The sequence below is a fragment of the Anabrus simplex genome, chromosome 1 (assembly GCF_040414725.1).
Source record: "Anabrus simplex isolate iqAnaSimp1 chromosome 1, ASM4041472v1, whole genome shotgun sequence".
NCBI classification, from domain to species: domain Eukaryota; kingdom Metazoa; phylum Arthropoda; class Insecta; order Orthoptera; family Tettigoniidae; genus Anabrus; species Anabrus simplex.
The window spans coordinates 980,236,216-980,257,047 of NC_090265.1; the positions used below are offsets into that span (position 1 = coordinate 980,236,216).

Genomic DNA, 20,832 nt, shown 5'->3' on the forward strand with positions numbered 1-20,832 from the left:
AGAAGTGGAAATCCTATAATAACTCCTGGAAAGATAAAGGAGAAAAATCTGTTCATTTCAAATCATAGAATTATACTACCCCAAGAAGATTATTTGTCAAGTAGATCAACTCTTTCAAAGGAAGCAATCTTTTGCGTTAAGCAGATTATCACAGCTGTTCATGATGGCAATGCTAATTGATTCTGTTTATTATTCTATTCCAACTAGTCCAGAGATGAGCAAGATGCTCTAAGAAGATGATAGGCCAGACTGCCCAGATGGGTGCCGTCGGATGACGTTGCCTGCCGAGAGATGACTAAGCCCAGAGGAGAATTATGCCAGTATTTCCCATTCACCTAGGGAAGTAAAAGGAGGCGTATCCGTGTGTCCTGTCAGCTGGACATATGCCGACGAATGGAGCTGCTGAATTCAGATAAGTCTTACTTTTAAATTAGTGTAGTAATGTTTTATATTCATATGTAAGTGTAATATGATTTGTTAATTTGTTCCGTGCGAAATAATGAAGCGACGAAAGTGGTGTATTAAATTAGAGCAAAGGTGGATAGGTAATCTTCGTATATGAATGACAAATCCATAGATAGGTAGTCAATCAGTGATGAAAGCCTACGTTCAAGATATGATCCATGTAGTGTGAAATACTGAGTTGTTAAGGTGACAGTGAATTATATGCTATGTTAAAAAGGTATCCGTGTACGTTGGTTATGACCAAAGAGTGTCAAGTTAGGAACCAGCAGTAGGATATGCTTGCTAAATAGACAGATGTGTTTACAATAATTTAAGGTTATGACGGAATTAAGGTCATAATGTCGTGAAATATGTCCATGAACCGTGAGTAAAATAATAAAGGCCACGATTGAATGAAGTGGACACGTATTTAGTAGAGGAGACAGAATATAGGTTTGGAAGTATAATAACGATTATTTTAAGAGAAGTTGATATGAGATTGATAATTTAGAATGGTGGTAGTTATTGATTCTTCGCGAATATGAGCACGGTGATGTAGTAGTGGACTTGATGGTTTCAAGTTGAGTTTTATTAAGTAGAAATGAATATGTAGCATTTATATGTACTATTTCTCTTACGAGCAAGCATGAGAAAGTTCAAGTAGGATTGGAGTGACACCTGTTGGTTAGCGTACATACTTGGTAGTACTAATGAAGTCTCAGTTAGGAGGATGAACTAAACACATGCACTGTGTCACAGATGTTTTCTAATTCTGATCTATTCTCGGGCGAAAGGAAATGTAGTAACTTCTTAGGCAACATCCTATCACTGATGACTGACTGAAAATGTAGGAATTGTATTTGATGGTCGAGTCTTTGCACAATGCAGACCACATTAGCTAGTATATTTCAGATGAAACTAGTAGAGTAGTCATTAGAATATATGTCGCACGTATGTTCAACTTAAAATGATGAGAAGATGCAGATCTTAGAATGGTATGTGGAACTCACTGGTACTTATTGAACCATTTATAAAATTACATTGATTTAAAAGAGGACTTATCAATATTCACGCAGAAGAAGAAGAGAAATAAGAAGCATGAATATTCAGAATTGTAATCCAGTTATTTGTAGAAATATTAGGGAACTATCCTCCCAAGTTGACATTTATAGGTATTTATTGATATGAGGTATGAAAGATAGGAATAATTATATGTTAACAGATTAATAGGAGCTCCGAGTGAGAGCAAACAATTCACTCAAAGACTTCATAGGCAACAGAGAAGAATTCCAATTCATGAGATATGGTTTTAGGCCTAAAATGCGTCCTGAATATCTTGAAACCGCCCTCAATCTACACTTTAGCTTGTAAGGTATCATGTTGTAAATATTTTTCTTTGCTAGGGTGCACCCAAATAAGTTTTAATTACCCCAATATATTTTAATTACCCATACAAGTTTTAATTACCCAAACATATTTAACTTAATTGCTTCAGTCTATTAATTTTCCACTTTATTTCGATTTAATCAGTTCTTTAAAATCTAAGATGGTGAGTTTGACATCTTTGAACTTATAATTTTTAATTGTTAATTGCGAGCTGAATTACAGTAATGTTCAGCTGAATAATTGGTTATACGGACTTCAATGATTTGCAGTATATTACATTCTGTCTTTGATCTTTGGGTCAGTCAAGATTTAAGCACTTAGTGCAATAGAGTTCAACAGATTCATTTTAAAGATGACTAACTCAAGTAGCATTTCTTTCATAATGCATAGTGGGTGCCGGACGTGACAATTACCGGCAGATTCAAGATGAACGTCGCTTGCATATATTTTTTTTACCCGATACTGACATTTCTTCGATTTCTCCTTACGCAGAAATGTGGATGTATTGATTGAAAAGTTGATATGGAGAGAGGCTAAGAGAGGAGGTAAAATGATTGACTATGCGTTCGGGTAGAAGAAATAGATAGATTTAAGAAATTAAGGCCATGTTCGCTAGAAATGGACGAAATAATCAGATGATCATGCAGTTTCCTCTATTTAAAATTTTTTAGGGAGGATAGCATAACGTTCAACCTTTGGATTGAAACAAGTATATAATAAACAAGATATGTAAAAATTTAAACAGTTCTTTCAATGTGTTTCGTAGCGTAGAGACTTAGATTTAAGTGGATGAATGCTACATCTTGGTAGCGTAAGAAATTCAATAAGCAACGTATGAAAGTTGTTTCTATGTGTAAGTTAAGATTTCTTTGGCTCCATATGGTATGTCTTTCTCATATTCGGAACTCATAGCCCAAATGATAGAATTATGTTAGTCGGAAGGATCGAAATTAAGCTAGCCTGGATATTATGCGTCCTCTCAGGGAGCCGGGGACGGCGCAATATTGAGGGGAAAAAGCATTCCTTACTCGGACTTGAAAGACCTGGAGGGACATGAAGTTCTAAATAAATATCAGCAAATTTTCTCGAAATCCCCACTGGTGTAGAGTGGAGAGAACTCCATAACGCCAGATGATGTCGTAAGCATTTCCCACATCAAATAAACACAGTGACTAAGTGTTCCTTCCAAAGGGAGGTCTTGTATGTGACTCTCCAGTCTAACGAGATGATCGGTGGTAGACCGATGAGAGCAAAAACCACAATGGTAGTTTGTCAGGAGACGTCTCTCCTTCAACGCCCACACAAATTGCCGGTTCACCATTCCTTCAAATAGATTACAGAGGCCATTTGTAAGGTATATTGGCCTATAACTATCCAGAAGCTTTGGATCTTTACCTGGCTTGGGAACTGGTATCACAATTCCCTCAAGCCATTGAGATGGAACTGCACATCCCCACCCCCTCGCTCCATATTCTGTTTAATAGGGAGATGATATCGCTGAGATATCGGTTGGTCAAATGTTTAAGCATTTGATTTTGGATTTTGTCTGGCCCTGGAGCCCTGTCCCTCTACAGCACAAGTGCACTCCACAATTCCCAATCCATGAAAGGCACATTACAGGAATACGAAGCACTAGATGCAAACGACAGGTGATGAGAGTATGCGTTGTGCTTAATAGGCAGAAATGCAGGATCGCATCTCCCTGACCGTAAGTATTGAAGAAAATGTCTTTATTGTGCGAGTCAGACACCTATTAGACGTGTCAAAAATACTCCTAACTCTGGCAAGTCAACATGGGCATTTACTCAATAATATTTGATTTAATGATCAATTTTTAAGATTATGCATACAACACAACTTATCAGATTTGAATGATCTACTAATAATGCTGTGCATCCCCAGCATTTTGAATAGGCAACCAATTAGATGAGGCATGGCCTCAGTGGACCCTACTTCACTGACAGAAAGGAGAAAATATTACCATTGCTGGAAAGATGTTCAATGACATAAATAAGAAAAAATAAGCTACTTGAATTAAAGCAATTTTTTTTATTATTAATAACAAGCAGTTCATCCCTTCAATTGCCACAGGTTTGAAGAGATACAAATAGTCAGAATCTGCCAGGAAAAGAGGTTTCTTTAGTATGTATATATATTTATCGACACAGGTCTCTTAAATCCAACCAACAGTGCCAAAATTTAATGTGACAATCTTAACCACTGAAGGTGAGCAACTCAGTTAATTATCTAATCAAGGGAGTATCCCATCTGTATAAGGTTCAGATGATTTTATATATTGATTCTGAAGCTTGTTTCTCAAATAACTAGGAGTAGAGTTCTCAGTGCAAAGCACATGCTAGTTAAGTAATGGAAAGGAACAAACAAGTAACAAACCAAATAACTTTTACGAAGACAGTAACATGAATAGGAACCCATAATAGGATAAACACAATATCATTGTACGCAGGACAACCAATAACACAGAAACTCTGGTTGTCTTGACGTAAGTTGCAATCTGTTTATACTATTATGAGATTCTGTGCTCATTTATCACCCATTTGTTCCTTTCCAACACTTACTCTGACCTGCTGGGTACATATTGTGTTCTTAGTTTTTTACCACTTGTAATGATCTTGTTTTATTCTTTCCATTTTCTTGTCTTTATACGACTTTCTTGTTATCCTGCACTTCCCTCATCAATACTGAAGATATATCAAGATGGCCCCTCAATGAGTGTTGAAGACCCCCTTCTGATGAAGCTGGGTAGCAGAAACAACTTCTAAGGACTGAGAAGAAACTGATATAAAAATTGGAATTTATGAGGAGACAGCCTATGTATTTTAGGATGACACTGCATGAAGATGTGAAAATTTTCCTTGTTTTGTTGCTTTGTGTTTTCATGTTTGTCCTTGTCCCCTTTCTGTTCTCGCTTCTTCCAATGCTAACCTGCAACCGTGTTTATCCTGTCATGCATTCCTACTCGTGCTCCAATCTTTCTATATATGAATACATGCTAGTTAAGTTGTATGCGTGTTAAAATAACAGAACAAGCCACATGGACAAGCTACCCGTGACTTACATTGCTGCCTCGCAGCCATGATACTCATCTTTGATAGTCTCTTTGCCAATTCTTCTATCTGGAATTTCATTACCTGATTTATTCTTCATCTAATTACTTCACAACTGCATTCAATTAATACTGTAGTACTAGTAGAAGCAGTACTTACTTCATGGGAGATCAAAAATAACATCATGAACTTCTGACACATCACACCTAGGGACTTTTCTTCTTTGCACGATGCGTTCTCAGAAAAACTTTCCAAGTTTAACGATATATCACCTGCAGCAACAGCCTTTACAGTTGGAGTATTAATACCGCAGATACTCTGGACGTTCTGACTTGAGGTACTATCGTTTGTCACACAGTCAGTTGGTTTCACGTGACTATTCCTTAGCGACATTGATGACTCAACAGGACTTTGATTAGGAGGATACACTATGTGAGTCCGAATTCCTTTCCTTGACTCAACAACAACTTCAGTTGTACCAGTGCAGTCAGTAATAATACGAAACGCATTTGAATTCAGCCTTCGAAGTGATTGAATCTAAAACAAAAAAACAACAAATACAAGACTGTAGATGTTAAATTAATCTACAGAAAAACCTTCAATAACTAATACAAACATATAAACATTTTAGGGTAACCAGATATCGATGATAATAAAAAAATTAAAAAAAGGGACACAGGCATGTAGCATAGATTATCTATCGAGAAAACGGTTCCTATAACTGCTCATTCGTGCAATATTTCATTTCAAAACAAATATTTTATTCCCTAAAACATGATATGGTATATTGCAATTCTTAAATCACATCACTATGCACGATATGAACACATTCTAAAAATTACACAAATTAACAAATAATTTTTTAAAAAATAATTTCTACATTGAATCCTTGACCAAAAAAACTGATTCACATCCAGTATCTGGGTCAGTTCCTTATTTTTTAATTTTATGCTTTAAAGAGTTGTGAATTACCTTCAAAAGGTATGGGTGTTCTAACAAAAAAGTTATGGAAACTTGAACAAGATACATTACAAAACTGTGTCTTGGTCAAGATCATACCCTTAACAGTTTCAACATTGAACCTGTTCTTTCCATCTGACCACATACAATTGAAAATTGAAAACACTCCCTAGAGATGCATTAGTCCCTGGAAATATCAAAGCAAAGGTCACAAGACATGCAACACATTTGTATTCAAGGTTTTTCCTGTCCATAACACTAAAAATCTCAACCAACTTATTTTCGGTTGCTATACCATTTATCTTCCAGGTTTCATTTCTGCTTCAAAAATGTTATGTATATGTCTTACTTCATCAAATAGTTCATCTTCATCAATTACTTTTTTTGAACGACTGTCGATTTTTGCGATCCGCTGCACACACTGCTGAACCTTGTTTCTTTTTTGCTAGCGGCTTTACGTCGCACCGACACAGATAGGTCTTATGGCGACGATGGGATAGGAAAGGCCTAGGAGTTGCAAGGAAGCGGCCGTGGCCTTAAGGTACAGCCCCAGCATTTGCCTGGTGTGAAAATGGGAAAACACGGAAAAACATCTTCAGGGCTGCCGATAGTGGGATTCGAACCTACTATCTCCCGGATGCAAGATCACAGCCGCGCGCCTCTACGCGCACGGCCAACTCGCCCGGTGCTGAACCTTGTTCCACGGTGGAGGACTATTCAGTTGAACCCACTTAAGTTCGAGTTTATCGAAGGGCAGTGTCCAGTTTTCCAAGTATTGAAGTAAAGTGTAGTAAAAATTGTTTGCAGACTCCGTAAATTCATGATATTGATCAAACCATCATCTAATTGTTTTAGTACAGAGATCATTACAGATGTTCAAAAATTCTGGTCCTTTCTGCACATAAGCTTATTTTTCAGGGCATGTAATTCGTCAGCAACTTCACTGCCTCATATATTGTCATTCTCAATTTTCTTTATTGTGTTTGCACACACCTTGAGTTATAAATTAATAAAATGAAGCCAAAATCTTTTAGCACTCTAAGACACTTCGCTTTTGAAAGAAAGTAAGACCGGTACTAGCAAACATATCAATACGTCTGTTAACAGCTGGTTGTAAAGAAAGCCATCTTGTTTTTACACTTCCCAATTTGTATTCAACGTTCACAAACTTGCAGAACCTCTTCAATTCAGGCACTCGAACAGCATAAATGTCAAAATTCTGGAACACTTTACTAATAATTGTGTCAACATCAATAGGTAAAATGTCTGCACTTGTCTGCATAGCATTGTATAGTCTACAATGTAGGCAGCACAACCTATTCCAAAAATGTTCACATTAACTTGAAAAATACATTGTCGGTACCTTTTTTTTTTTCCAACCCCATCGAAGTTGATGTTGCAGTTATAACCACAGAAAGCAATAACTTTGTCAGTTAACTTATATTTTTCCAAGATGTGAAAATAAGGTTAGTTAACATCTCTGCTGTTTCCCTGGAAAGTGCTTGAAACTCAAAAAATTTGATATGGATGCATTTATTTGGTATGAAATACATTACAAGTCCTAGAACTAAGTTAAGGTGATTGTGGTTTGAAGTATCAACCATAACTGATACATATCTGGCACTTTGCAAGTCACTGATGATTTCGCGTAATTCAAAAGGAGCCAAGACATTTTAACTATGATGGTCTCACACTTGGTTCTCCTACATGTAAACTTTTTTTCAAATAAACTATGCACAACAGTTGATGTGCAATCCATTGATCAGAAGGAGTGGTTATGTTTAACCATATGAAATGTAAACGAACCTTCTAAAGCAGCAAGACGTTTCCCTTCTTTGTCCTCTTTCCTTGTGTTGTCATGAAGGAGGTTAATTTATGGCTTGAAATTCTAGCAGCCTCTGCCACTTTATATTTCTTCTCTTGTACATGTTGGGATATGTCCGGTTGACCACCATGCTCGATAGAAAACACACCTTTGCATAAAGTACACATTATGGGAATGCCTGGGAAAAAGGAATTTGCTGGAGGAACTGGTGAGGAAAGTTCAGATGCTGTATGAGTACTGTACAGCTGTGTGCGATTGGATGACAGACATTCATACTTGTTCAAGACCAAAAGTGGAGTCCAGATCATAACATCAGTGAAAGATATTGCATTTAGTTCACGAGAGATTTTCTTGATATTTTTCATTATGTCATCCATGATGGTGATAATAATGGACGTTTAATGAGGATGGAGCCAACAAGGACAGCTTATGTTAACTTGGAGAGATATGTGGCACGAAAGCAGATGGTGGGAAGACCAAGAACCCACTGAATGGACATTGTAAAGATGAACATTGCAGAGAGAGTAAGGACACTGGAGGACGTCATGAACAACAGACCGTTATCTCAATAAGACAAAATGGAAGAGGCTCGCCAACAATACCCGGAAAACGGGAACTGTAAAATGATTATGATGATCTTGCTTAAGAAAAGGAAATCCTTCCTTTAATGCATCCGTAAAATTAAACTTATGTTACGGCATTCTCAACTATTGATAAAAAAATTACGGACCAACTCGTAACGATTACGAACGAAAGAGTACTGAAAGACACATGCTTGTAAACTTTATAAGATATTAAACGTGAAGCTTTATGTATCAAATCTGTTGTTCCGCGCACTTTGGCATGTAAAATGCCAACTACAGCCTACAGCCTAGGAAAGAGAATAATTTGAGACATTACCCTAGGAAAGAGAATGATAATGTTGGTTGGCGATACTTTCTATGATGTGTCACTCCCCATGATGCCATCTCTTGGATAACATTTGAATCTTGAACTTCAGAAAAACAAATGAAATGAGCACGCAAAACTGCACACACATCATAAAAATCTCAAGAAAACAGGATATAACAGGATAAATGTGTAAAAGAACAGGATATTTTGCTTCCTGTCAAAGATTTATTGGAACAATGGGACCAACTACTGAAAGAAGGGGCAATCGCGTTAAAAATGGGATGTCTGGTAACCCTATTTTAGATTACTATCTACAATAAACAGGGTGATATTTTTCCACTGTGTACAAACTAGGGATTGATCAAGGAGAGGATACGGAACAGAAAAAGTCTAATGAACGTATGCCCGGAAATGCATGGTTTGTTTGTTAGGGACCATTTATTCAATCATTCTTTGTTACAGAGACGGTGGTCTAATATGCACTGTGCCATGCAGCCACAGTTAGATATGTGTTGTAAATGGTTTCCATGTGCCTCCATGTGTGCCTGTACGCGTCATAGCATGTTCTGTCTTACACGTTCACATCAGCCAGGCTGCATCCGAACAGTGTCAAAGGCAGCATGAATACGCTGTTCCAGTGTCTCCTCATCTGGAATGGGCTTTGCATACGCGATACTTTTGAGATGGCCCCATAACCAGAAATTGCACGGGTTGAGATCTGGTGAATGAACCTCTTCGTCCGATCCATCGACTAGGGAAGACACGATTGAGATGCGTCCAGATGTTCACAGCAAAGTGGGCTGAAGCACCATCATGTAGCAGCCACCATAACCCTGCGAATCATCAATGGTACGTCTTCCAGCAGGGGAGGCAAAATTACCTGCAAGAAACTCTGATAGTTCTGGCCTGCTGATGATTCGCTGGCATCAAACCATGAGGGTCCTGCACATAATCCTATAGATGACTGTTATGAAAGTTGAAGATACCACTCCACGTAAAGGTGGCCTCATCTGTGAATAGGATGGATGCAACAAATCCCAGAATCGTGGTTTCCTGGTGAATAAACCAGTGACAAAACCGCTCCCAATGTGGAAAGTCTGTCGCTAGTAAGCCCTGCAGACGCTGTAAGTGATAAGGGTAGTAACAATTGTCACGGAGAATGTTCCATATGATGGTCGTCTGGCTTACCCTGTACTGGCGGGCCAACTGCCTAGTACTGACAGGGCGGTCACCTTCCACAGTGTTAATCAAATTTTCCTCCACGACTGGTGTCCAAACAGGGCGGGTACATCCTTCATGATTTCCTGCTTCCTTAAACAACCCTGTCTCAGACAAACGGCAAAACACTGTTGCAAACATTGAATGCTGTGGTTGTTGTTGGAGGGAATAGGTCTCCCGATACAACCATGCTTCCCGCCGCCCATTGCCATTTACCTTGCCGTAAGTACGCACCATGTAGGCAAGCTCTCGAGTCGAACACAGAACCATTATGTACAACGCTGTAACACACCCACTACCCGGTGAGTCAGAACGAGAAGTGACTCGGTTACAACGGTACCAATGACTATGGCAGGAGAGGGCGCTAGGGCATGACGTATGAGAAACAGCACTACCCTCTAGGGGAAAACAATGCATACTGTAGCGCATATTGGCCTGCAGTCTCTGTAACAATGTATGATTGAATACAGGGTCGCTAGCACGGACACCATGCATATCCAGACATACGTTCATTAGACCATTTTTGTTCCGCATCCTCTCCACGATCAATCCCTAGAGTTTGTACACGGAGGAAGAAATCACCCTGTATTACCTCAAACATGGCACACGAAAGAAAAAAAAATTGCCAAACAGAGCATACAGGCATTGAACAGACTTTCAACTGATCACAGAGAGCAGAATGAAATCAACTATGGTAGATCACAAAACAGAAAAGTTAACAAAAGGGTATTTTATGAGAAGTAAGTAACTAAATACAGTAAACTTTTTTCTTTTTCAATTTGCTTTACGTCGCACCGACACAGATATGTCTTATGGCGACGATGGGATAGGAAAGGCCTAGGAATTGGAAGGAAGCGGCCGTGGCCTTAATTAAGGTACAGCCCCGGCATTTGCCTGGTGTGAAAATGGGAAACCACGGAAAACCATCTTCAAGGCTGCTGACAGTGGGGCTCGAACCCACTATCTCACGATTACTGGATACTGGGCACACTTAAGCGACTGCAGCTATCGAGCTCGGTAGTAAACAAATAAAGACGGAAACAAATAAATAAAGAACAACTGATGAAATAACAGGATTATTAACTTCATAAGATACAAATCCTTTGATAATACCCCTTATCATTTGTAGCTTCCAATTAGTAGGAGTTTTATGATTCTTGCCTAAATTATGTTCACAAAAATATGCATGTACTGGTACATAAAATAAAAGTACACAACGATTCTAGTTACAGTAAAACCTTACTAAGACTTTTCCACAAGAGACAAGGAAAGATAATGTATTAAACGAGAAAATATACCATTGAATATACAAGGAAAAACTAGCCAAGAGAGATATGGAACCACTTTTTCTTTTTGGCATGTGTTAATTTTAAGTTTTGAAGAATTCTTCCTGTGACCCTGAACTCCCCATTTTCAGTTTTTAATGGGTCCCAGATTTTTCTTAGAATTCTTCTTCCATTTCTCTCTAGCTCTTCTATTTCTCCTGTTTTCATGGAGAGACTCTTATTATAGGTATCCTTGGTCAGTTGGTAAGCTTGTTCTAATTTCCTTGCTCTTGATTTATTTGCTTCTTTCTCTAGACCATTAATTTGAATTACTTCCTCCTAGTACTTAAATTTTCTACCCTGTCTATTTGTCCATATTCTAAACAATTTATACCCACCCCTTTAAATTTTGAGCTAAAACAGTTTCTTACATGAAGATATACTTTTTGTGAAAAGTACTAAGAGTATAAGTCAAAATTTACCCATTTCTTGATTATGGTAACTTTGAATTAATCTTTTCGGCTTTTATAACCCTAGGAGTATAAGTCATTCTTGTGCGTCATTACTGAACTATATTATAGTGATATAACAATATGTGAAGAGGCTTCTGGTGACGAATGGAAGTTTCAAATGGCTTGCCAGAAAATCAACTTTTTTGACTTATACTGTTAGTACTTCACGAAAGATTACCTTCCTCCACTATTGTTTAATACAATTACAATAAAATTGCTTACCTAAATAATATTTATTATGATTATTTTTTATTTTTTTGCTGGTGGTTTAACACCCCAACTAACACAGCAAAGATTTTTCCCACCACAAGGACAGGAAGGTAAGAGCGATAGTCTTCAGTTAGTTACAGCGTATTACCAAAATTTTCTCATCATTTCTTCTTGGACTCTACCAGACCATCTACAATAGTATCAGACCTTAGTACAGAATCAACATGGCCGACACATTGGTTGAATGTAAACAGGCCTGTGATACATAAACATAACCTACTGATTATCGTATTGAATTGTTAAGGTGTCAATAACGAACAGAATACCGTACTTTACTTTGGGTAATAGACCAATACTGTCTAGAACTAGCCTATATTTAGATAAGCAATATAGAAAATTCAAAATATAAGTATTTTCTATGAACTAGTATGGTCCAGAAAACAGGTAACATAGGATTGCATTCTAAAATAAAAGTCCTGGGGGAATATCTAATGTATTTCAAAGTGTGTCAGTTTCAATTCAGTCAATCAATAAATTAATCAATCACCAATGATCTGAATTTAGAGTTATCGTTCAAGTGGGAGATTACGTATCAATTGTTTACCTAGTCTTTTCTTAAACGATTTCAAAGACATTGGAAATTTATCTTATAATTCTTCTTCCTATAAATCAATACTTGTTTAGAAATACAATTATTTGAATACCTTATAATTACCATACACTTTTAAATATAATGGCCTACCTTGTTCAAGAAATTTATTAGAAACATAACCTTGTCACAAATTTCAATTCTCTCATAACAATGATTCTGAGAACGATCCACCCAACTGCTATACTACATCACTTTCACTTCAGATAATCAATGGGAGAATCGATTTGAAGTTCTCTGGTGGCATATGCATTTTTGTATAAAGCACTTTAACACCCAAGTCGTTGGCAACGTAAATACGGACTATAAGCAACAGTATACGAGTTGACACCTTGTGCTCTAATTTAACAAAGAAAATATAATCTTCATTCACAGATAAAATAAATAGCTTTATCTCTTTTTATAACCTCATTTTTAAAAACCTCAAAAGGTATAGTAATTGAGAAATGTATTAGGATAGGCACTAACACAGAGTTTTGGCCTTATCCGAAAAAAATAGCTCATCAAGTACACGGAAAACATCCTGTCTATTCACAAATTATCCTTGTATGTTTTAATGCACCCTAATAAATTACCTGTAACTACGAAATCATCACAATACACTAAGTACACTTGATCTGAATGTGAGTGCATCTGCTGTAATATGAATTACATCCAGACACACAATACAATCGACATGTCCAATATATCAAAATAGTTTTAAAACCAAATTTCAATAAATACATCACTACACTAACATTTTCTAATCAAACCAAACCAACTGAAAGGTCTAAACTGATGCTTCGCACATGCTCATGTTTACATTTGAACAAACAGATTGCGGTGCCATTTTAGGTAATATCGATAGCTGCATTGTGGTCTGATATATTGTAGTTGGTCTTGACTCTACAATGATTTGTTTTGCTCTATCTTTCATCTAGTTACAATTCCTTATCTACATCAGTATGGACAAAATCAAACCATATTTACCTGTTCATGTAGCTTCAGATGAAGCGCTAAGCCTTTGAGTTTAGCCAGAGTATTTGGCAACTGTTGAGTTCCATACCACATATAACGATTTTTTCCAACCTATAAAGACAGTACAGAATCATTTAAATTATCGAGCACAGGTATTACCACAAATGAAATATAAACAGTACAACTAATATTCACTTTCTTGCCAGATATCCTATAGTGTAATTCTGTTATATCATAGTTTTATTATCAACCATTAGAGGAAATTCTACAACAGTTTCTTCCATGAAGATATACTTTCCCACACTATTGTTTAATACAATTGCAATGGAATTGCTTAGCAAATTAATATTTATTATGATTATTTTTTTGCTAGTGATTTAACATCCCAACTAACACATTAAAAATTGTTCCCACCACAATGATGGGAAAGGGCTAGGACTGGGAAGGTCATGGTGTTGGCCTGAAGTTAGTTTACGAGGTGATGCATGGTCCTCTAAGCCATTATTCCTGGCGTAAAAATGCAAAATTATGCAAAACCACCCTCAGAACTGCCGATGGTCAGATTTGTACCAATCATCTGAAACATGTGATCATCGTGCTCAGTCACCAACATTGTTGTCATAAAATACAATAATTTTCCCTTATTTGGAAGCAACTGAATCAAGGGCAAATACAGTTCCACTTCATTTTCCTCATCATTCTACTATTCCTCATGCTGGCCCTAGTTTAACGATAAAGAGCCTGCCTCTGACCTGGAGGCTCCGAGTTGGATTCGCACCTAGGTTAGGGGTTTTTAACTGGATCTGAGGGCTAGAGTTCCATTCAATCTACATGAGAGCAACTGAGGAGCTATCTGATGGTGAGATAGCGGCCACAGTCTGGAAAGCCAGGAATAATGGCTTAGAGGACCACGCATCACCTCGTAAACTGCAATCTCTAGGCCAAATGGAGGTCACTTGGTAGGTGAAAGTCCGTCAAGACTGTTGCGCCATGGACTTTGGTTTGGTCTACTATTCCTCATCTTTCACAAGTGTTTCAGCTCATATCATGTTGCTCTATGCTGTTCCTCTATCCACCATAATCTGGCTTCTCTCTTTTCATTTATAATTCAAAATTTGGTTTGGCATTGTTTTTCCTTTCATCCATTTGATTCAACCAATCAAGTCAGCCTATTTTTAAATTTTTTTTTTTTCTTTTGCTAGGGGCTTTACGTCGCACCGACACAGATAGGTCTTATGGCGACGATGGGATAGGAAAGGCCTAGGAGTTGGAAGGAAGCGGCCGTGGCCTTAATTAAGGTACAGCCCCAGCATTTGCCTGGTGTGAAAATGGGAAACCACGGAAAACCATTTTCAGGGCTGCCGATAGTGGGATTCGAACCTACTATCTCCCGGATGCAAGCTCACAGCCGCGCGCCTCTACACGCACGGCCAACTCGCCCGGTTTTTTTAAATTTTATCACTCAAATGTTCTATTCTCAATTCTTTATGTATGACTTCATTTATAACTTTTATCACCCCCGCTTTTCACTGTTTTCTTTGAAATTTTATTTCCATTATCTTGACTTTCATCCTTCTTGTCACTGGTCAGCCCTTACCTGTGTAGTGTCATAATAGATACTGTATTTTTTAGACAATAAGATGCATTTTACTTATCCAGCAGATACAACCTGAAACTTCTCTGCATCTTAAGGTCTGGAGGTCTGTACATATTTGTCACAGTCTATACCAAAATGCACTTGCTATAATATCATGGCCTTGGACAAACTATGCAACCGTGAGTAGCAGTAGCGATCTGAATGCCTCTTTCTCAGAAATATTAGGTTCTATCCACTCTCCTAGGGATTTGAATGTATCTGCCAGTTTCATTTTGCCGTGATTGACCTGTAGATTTCTGGGAGCTGTCTTTATGTTTGTTATGAACTGTGTTTTCTCAAATGAAATCTGGAAACCTGCCTTAGCCGCTTGCATCTGAAGTTGGTTTATTTGATTTTTGGCTGTGTCAAGTGAATCAGAAAAATATCGCCAATCATCCGTGTAGACTAAGCAATCAATTGTTAGGTTCTTGCTCTTACAACCTAGTATGATTCCATTCTCAACACCTTCATTACTCAGATTTTTGTGCCATTCTCAAATAACTTTCACCAGAACACAGTTGAAGAGCACAGGAGAGAGTATCTATCTTAATTTGAAAGCTGTCAGAAATTTCTCCCCTAAATTTCACTTTGGAGGTCGTATAGATTTTGTTCTCTGTTATACTGAACTCAAGAAGCTAGGATAAACACAAAGACAACACAAGTACTGGGACTGATGGGGAGAAAGCCCACCTACTTGAAGACAGCAGTGTATGGAGATGTAGAAGTTGTCCTTGCTCTTTCGTGTTCCAATGTTTATCCTTATCTCCTCTTCAGATTGCTTCCTCTTCCTACACTGACCAATCATTTAACACACTTGCTTACTTCTTCATATTAATTAAACACTCCCGAGAGAGACCCTCCTGCTGTTTTCCATATCCAGTCTTGAATTCTCCACTATTTCATTTCCTAAGAACTAGAAGTTCTCACAACTTATCATCATCATCTTGCAACTCTCCACATAGATTCTTTTCTTTTCTTCTCTTTTTTGTTTAAACAATTTTTTTTGTTGCACCGACACAGAGAGGTCTTATGGCGACAATCGGATAGGAAAGGCCTAGGAGTGGGAAGGAAACTGCTGTGAATTTAACCTTTTCACTGCCGAGTTTTGATGACCAGTCTAACCCTCTGGGTCAGATTTTTTAAAAAGGAAGAAGCACTTTTGCAGATAAGTTGTTACTGATACTATTAATGGAATGCATATCGTTCCTTTAGCTCCACAATCCAATAAGGGGTCGAGGATGAAGTGAGATTATATTTTACAGCCGGATGCCCATCCTGATGCAAACCTCACTCGAGAAGATAATGAATATGAAATGAATGATTGTGAATGAAACTGGATGAAGAAGTGGAAGGAATCGGCTGTGGCTTATGAATAGGAACTGTCCCGGCATTTGCTTGGGAGTGCAAAGGGGAAAATACAAAAAAACACTGTTGCAAACATTAAAATATGGATTTTCGTAGGTGAAATAACAGGCATCGTGGGAAGGTGTATCACAATGAAGACTACGTGGAAAGAAAAGGGCTAAGTCCATTTTATTACATTTTCAGTAGAGCCATTTTTAAATATGCAATATCTTCCACACCTGCTATTCAAATTGTTCACAGCACTGTGCTAGTATTGTTATGCAATCTATGCTCTTAATACATAATTACTATGGAAATTAGACTGTGTCTGTATAACTGTCATTATTTCTGCCTATCGTATCTCTCTCCGTTCATTCTTCATTCAAATTGTTGTACAGTAATTCTGGAACTTCTTCTTTTCTTCTTCTACAGTGTGAACTGTGTCACACTAGTGGATTTGGCCTTGTTTTGGGACTGGATGCCCTTCCTTATGCCAACCCTATGTAGGGATATATATTCACTATTGCATGTTTCTGTGATATTTGGTAGTGTGAGGTGTGTGTGTGTGTAATAGAGAGTATTGGACAAACACAAAAACCCAGTCCCCGAGTCAGGGGAATGAACCAGACAAGATTAAAATCCTTGATCTGACCAGCAATCAAACCCGGGGCCCTCTGAACTGAAGGCCATTCTGCTAGAAGCTGGACTGTTGTAATTCCTGAACTAGTAAACCAATTTAGTTAATATTTCATTATGGAGTCATCACAAATTGGTAATGCAGCACTGTAAACAAAACAAAACAAAACAAGGAACGGTGCAGTGGAAAGGATAGTAAAGGGATTTTCATACAAAAAGTAATTACACAATATATTATTATAATTTTATAAACATTATACATACATCACAAAACGCATTTTATTAACACTAGCAGTGTGAACAGGACTTCGCACATTCTTTCTGTGTACTCCGTATCTCTGTGACTAAACCCACATCTGCCAGTTAACTTTATTCCTTACCGGGCAAGTTGGCCGTGCGCGTAGAGGCGCGCGGCTGTGAGTTTGCATCCGGGAGATAGTAGGTTCGAATCCCACTATCGGCAGCCCTGAAGATGGTTTTCCGTGGTTTCACATTTTCACACCAGCCAATGCTGGGGCTGTACCTTAATTAAGGCCACGGCCGCTTCCTTCCAACTCCTAGACCTTTCCTATCCCATCGTCGCCATAAGACCTATCTGTGTCGGTATGACGTAAAGCCCCTAGCAAAAAAACACTTTATTCCTTCGAAAGCATGCCCAATATACTATACAGTGATGCTCATAACTCATTTTCGGTAAAAGTGGACTTAGCTAGTTCTTTCCATGTAGTCTTCATTTGCGATGCACCTTCCCACTATGCCTGTTATTTATTTCACCTACTGAAATTCATATTTTATTTCCACAATCATCGCCGTGAGCTTTTCTGATTACATTCTCATAGTATATGAGAATTATTTTTTCTGCAACGTTGTTTTGCATGGCCCATTATATTTTTCCAAGAAAAAAGAATTCTCACCATTTGATTTCTGATCTTCCAAACAGGAATTCCAGAAGCGAAAAAAGCTTTACACAAATCTAATGAGATCTGAGACTGACTGCTAGACACTGCAAGAGTAGTTGGTAACACCACTCCTGGTGGCAAATGCCGTGAAAATACGTCAACTTGCTAACATAACCATGGAGTTAACTGTTCAATGGTCTACTTAACTTGGTCACATTAAGTACTGAACGTACAATAAGAGGAGTATATCTTCCTCTCCCATCAGTTACTGGCAAGACATATATTTCACAGAAAATCAAACCGTTAACTTTGGTACAAGGTTCTTAGTTCTGCCACAAAGAACACAGAGTTAAGAATATTACAAAATAACAAAGGATAATAAAACAAAATATTCTACAGTTCCTGTTCAATTTTCTGACAATCTCTTGTATTGAAGCGCTCTTAAATGTTAACAGACCACGACCTTGAACATACAACAAAAGTACCTCAGCAAACTAAACTACACAGCCAGCCAAACGTTTTGTAGAAATGTACACTCAAATAACAGAGTAATGAATTTGGTCATATGCACAAAATAATGATAGTATGTTTTATTGTGAAGAGAACCAATTATTCTTTCTGAATCAAAATTGCCATATACTGTATTTCAAATGTATATCAAACAAAGGAGTAAATTACAATATAAATTGGCAAAGCTATACACCAAGGACAAAATTCTGTTTAACTACAACAAAGGAGGATAAAATACACGTAAGATTTAATGAAAGTCACAAATTCTTAAAAGTTCTTTTTAAATATTAGTTTTACACTGCACCGACTCTGATGTGTCTTATAGTAACGATGGGATACGATAGGGCTATTTTTTTTTTTTTTTCTACAAGCTGTTTATGTCGCACAGCACAGATAGGTCTTATGGCGACGATGGAATAGGAAAGGGCTAGGAGTGGGAAGAAAGCGACCGTGGCCTTAATTAAGGTACAGCCCCAGCATTTGCCTGGTGTGAAAATGGGAATAATCTTAAAATAATCAAATTTATTTAAAACAGTTCCACCTACTCAATTCATACATTCAATTTTCTGACAATCTCTTGTACTGAAGCGCTCTTAAATGCTAACAGACCACGACCTTGAACATACAACGCAAGTTCAGCAGCAAACGAAGCTACACAGCCTGCCAAACTGTTTTGTAGAAATGTACACTCAAATAACAGAGTAATGAATTTGGTCATATGTACTAAATAATGATAGTATGTTTTATTGCAAAGAGAACCAATTATTCTTTTTGAATAATTTAATTCAGTGTATGTATTGAATAGGTGAAACAATTTTAAATAAATTTGATTATTTAAAGATTATACAGAAATTCAATACAGACCAACAATGAAATTTATTACATGTAGAGAAAATGGGAAACCACGGAAAACCATCTTCAGGGTTGACGACAGTAGGTTTGAATTCTCTACCTCCCGAATGCCTTAGTTAAGGTACATCCTGGTGTGAAAATGGAAAACAACAGAAAACAGTCTTCAGGGATGCCGATGGTGGTGCTCACCATCATCTGAATGCAATCTTGTTACAATAATTTTTTTTAAACTAACAAACTACATTTGAAAGGGAAAAATCACATACCTTAGAAGCCATTTCCAAACTTTCCAAAACATTGATTATGTCATAAATTCTTCTCCTTTCTGTTCCTAGTTCTTTAGCAGCTTGATCTATACAGATTACCATATGATCTCCAGGCAATATACCTAGAGGAAACAGTTTCAGGAACCTAGAGGAAAAGAAGTCTCACATTAATGTTATCACCAAAGAGGAGCGATTGACTGGAGTCAAACTGTAGTGTAATGCAAACAAAGAGTGAACGTCACAAGTCTATGTCAGTAGAGTGAATGCTCATACTGAATATTAGGGTCAGAAATGCAGTATATTTCATCTAGTTTGAAATGTAGGACGTACAAGTCATGAGTGCTACTATCATTCTTATGGGATGGTGTTATCTGTAGAAGATAAAAATGTATCAGAAACTCTGGTGGTGGTGGCAAATGGATTTATATATACAAAAGTGTAAAGGGCATAACTTAACTTGCTGAATATTTTGCAAAATCAGGAAATATCCCACGGATTTCAACTACCTACTTAATGTAATTGGGCCAAGAGTTGCTAAATATGACAACATTCTGTGACAGATTAGCAGTTACAATGAGCGTTTATGCTTTAGGCGACTCATTTATCACTTTCAACAAATTTGACCATTTTTTGGTCCTAGGTGTCTTTATGGGTCTACCCTATCAATACTTAATACATACGATGACAAAGTTGTCTACATTAAACGTACATGCTTCAAGAAAGGACCATTCTCTTCATCAGCTATCACAATAATAATTTTTTTTATTTTTTTTTTTGCTATTTGCTTTACGTCACACCGACACAGATAGGTCTTTTGGCGACGATGGGATAGGAAAGGCCTAGGAAGTGGAAGGAAGCGGCCGTGGCCTTAATTAAGGTACAGCCCCGGCATTTGCCTGGTGTGAAAATGGGAAACCACGGAAAACCATCTCCAGGGCTGCCGACAGTAGGGCTCGAACCCACTATCTCCCGATTACTGGATACTGGCCGCACTTAAGCGACTGCAGCTATTGAGCTCGGTACAATAATAATTAAAAAAAAAAAAACACATCCATGCATATATGGACCCTCAAAATGATTAGGCTATAACACATTAAAACATATCTAAAAAATTATTGAAAGTTCTCATTACTGTAATGCTTCCTAAGTAATGTACTGTGTTTACATTATAAGTTTGGAAGCATTGCAACAATGAAAACATTAGAAGTGCCACCCAATTCCACGGATAATCAGGGCTTTACTGCACAAATAAATACCCGCAGTTCATAAAATGTGTTTTATTAATTTAACAAATGGTTTATCCA

At 37.5% G+C, this 20,832-nt stretch overlaps 1 protein-coding gene across 1 annotated transcript in view; it reads right to left on the reverse strand.

Annotated features, from left to right (window-relative positions):
- The window catches only part of LOC136857676 (transcription factor E2F8), a 97,514-nt gene that overhangs the window by 42,364 nt on the left and 34,318 nt on the right, over nt 1–20,832 (reverse strand). The window contains exons 3-5 of the mRNA XM_067136523.2: nt 19,529–19,673; nt 13,398–13,496; nt 5,058–5,435 (exon numbers count right to left, since the gene is read on the reverse strand). Of these exons, the coding sequence (XP_066992624.2) occupies nt 5,058–5,435; nt 13,398–13,496; nt 19,529–19,673 (622 nt within the window). The remainder of the gene's footprint in view (nt 1–5,057; nt 5,436–13,397; nt 13,497–19,528; nt 19,674–20,832) is intronic.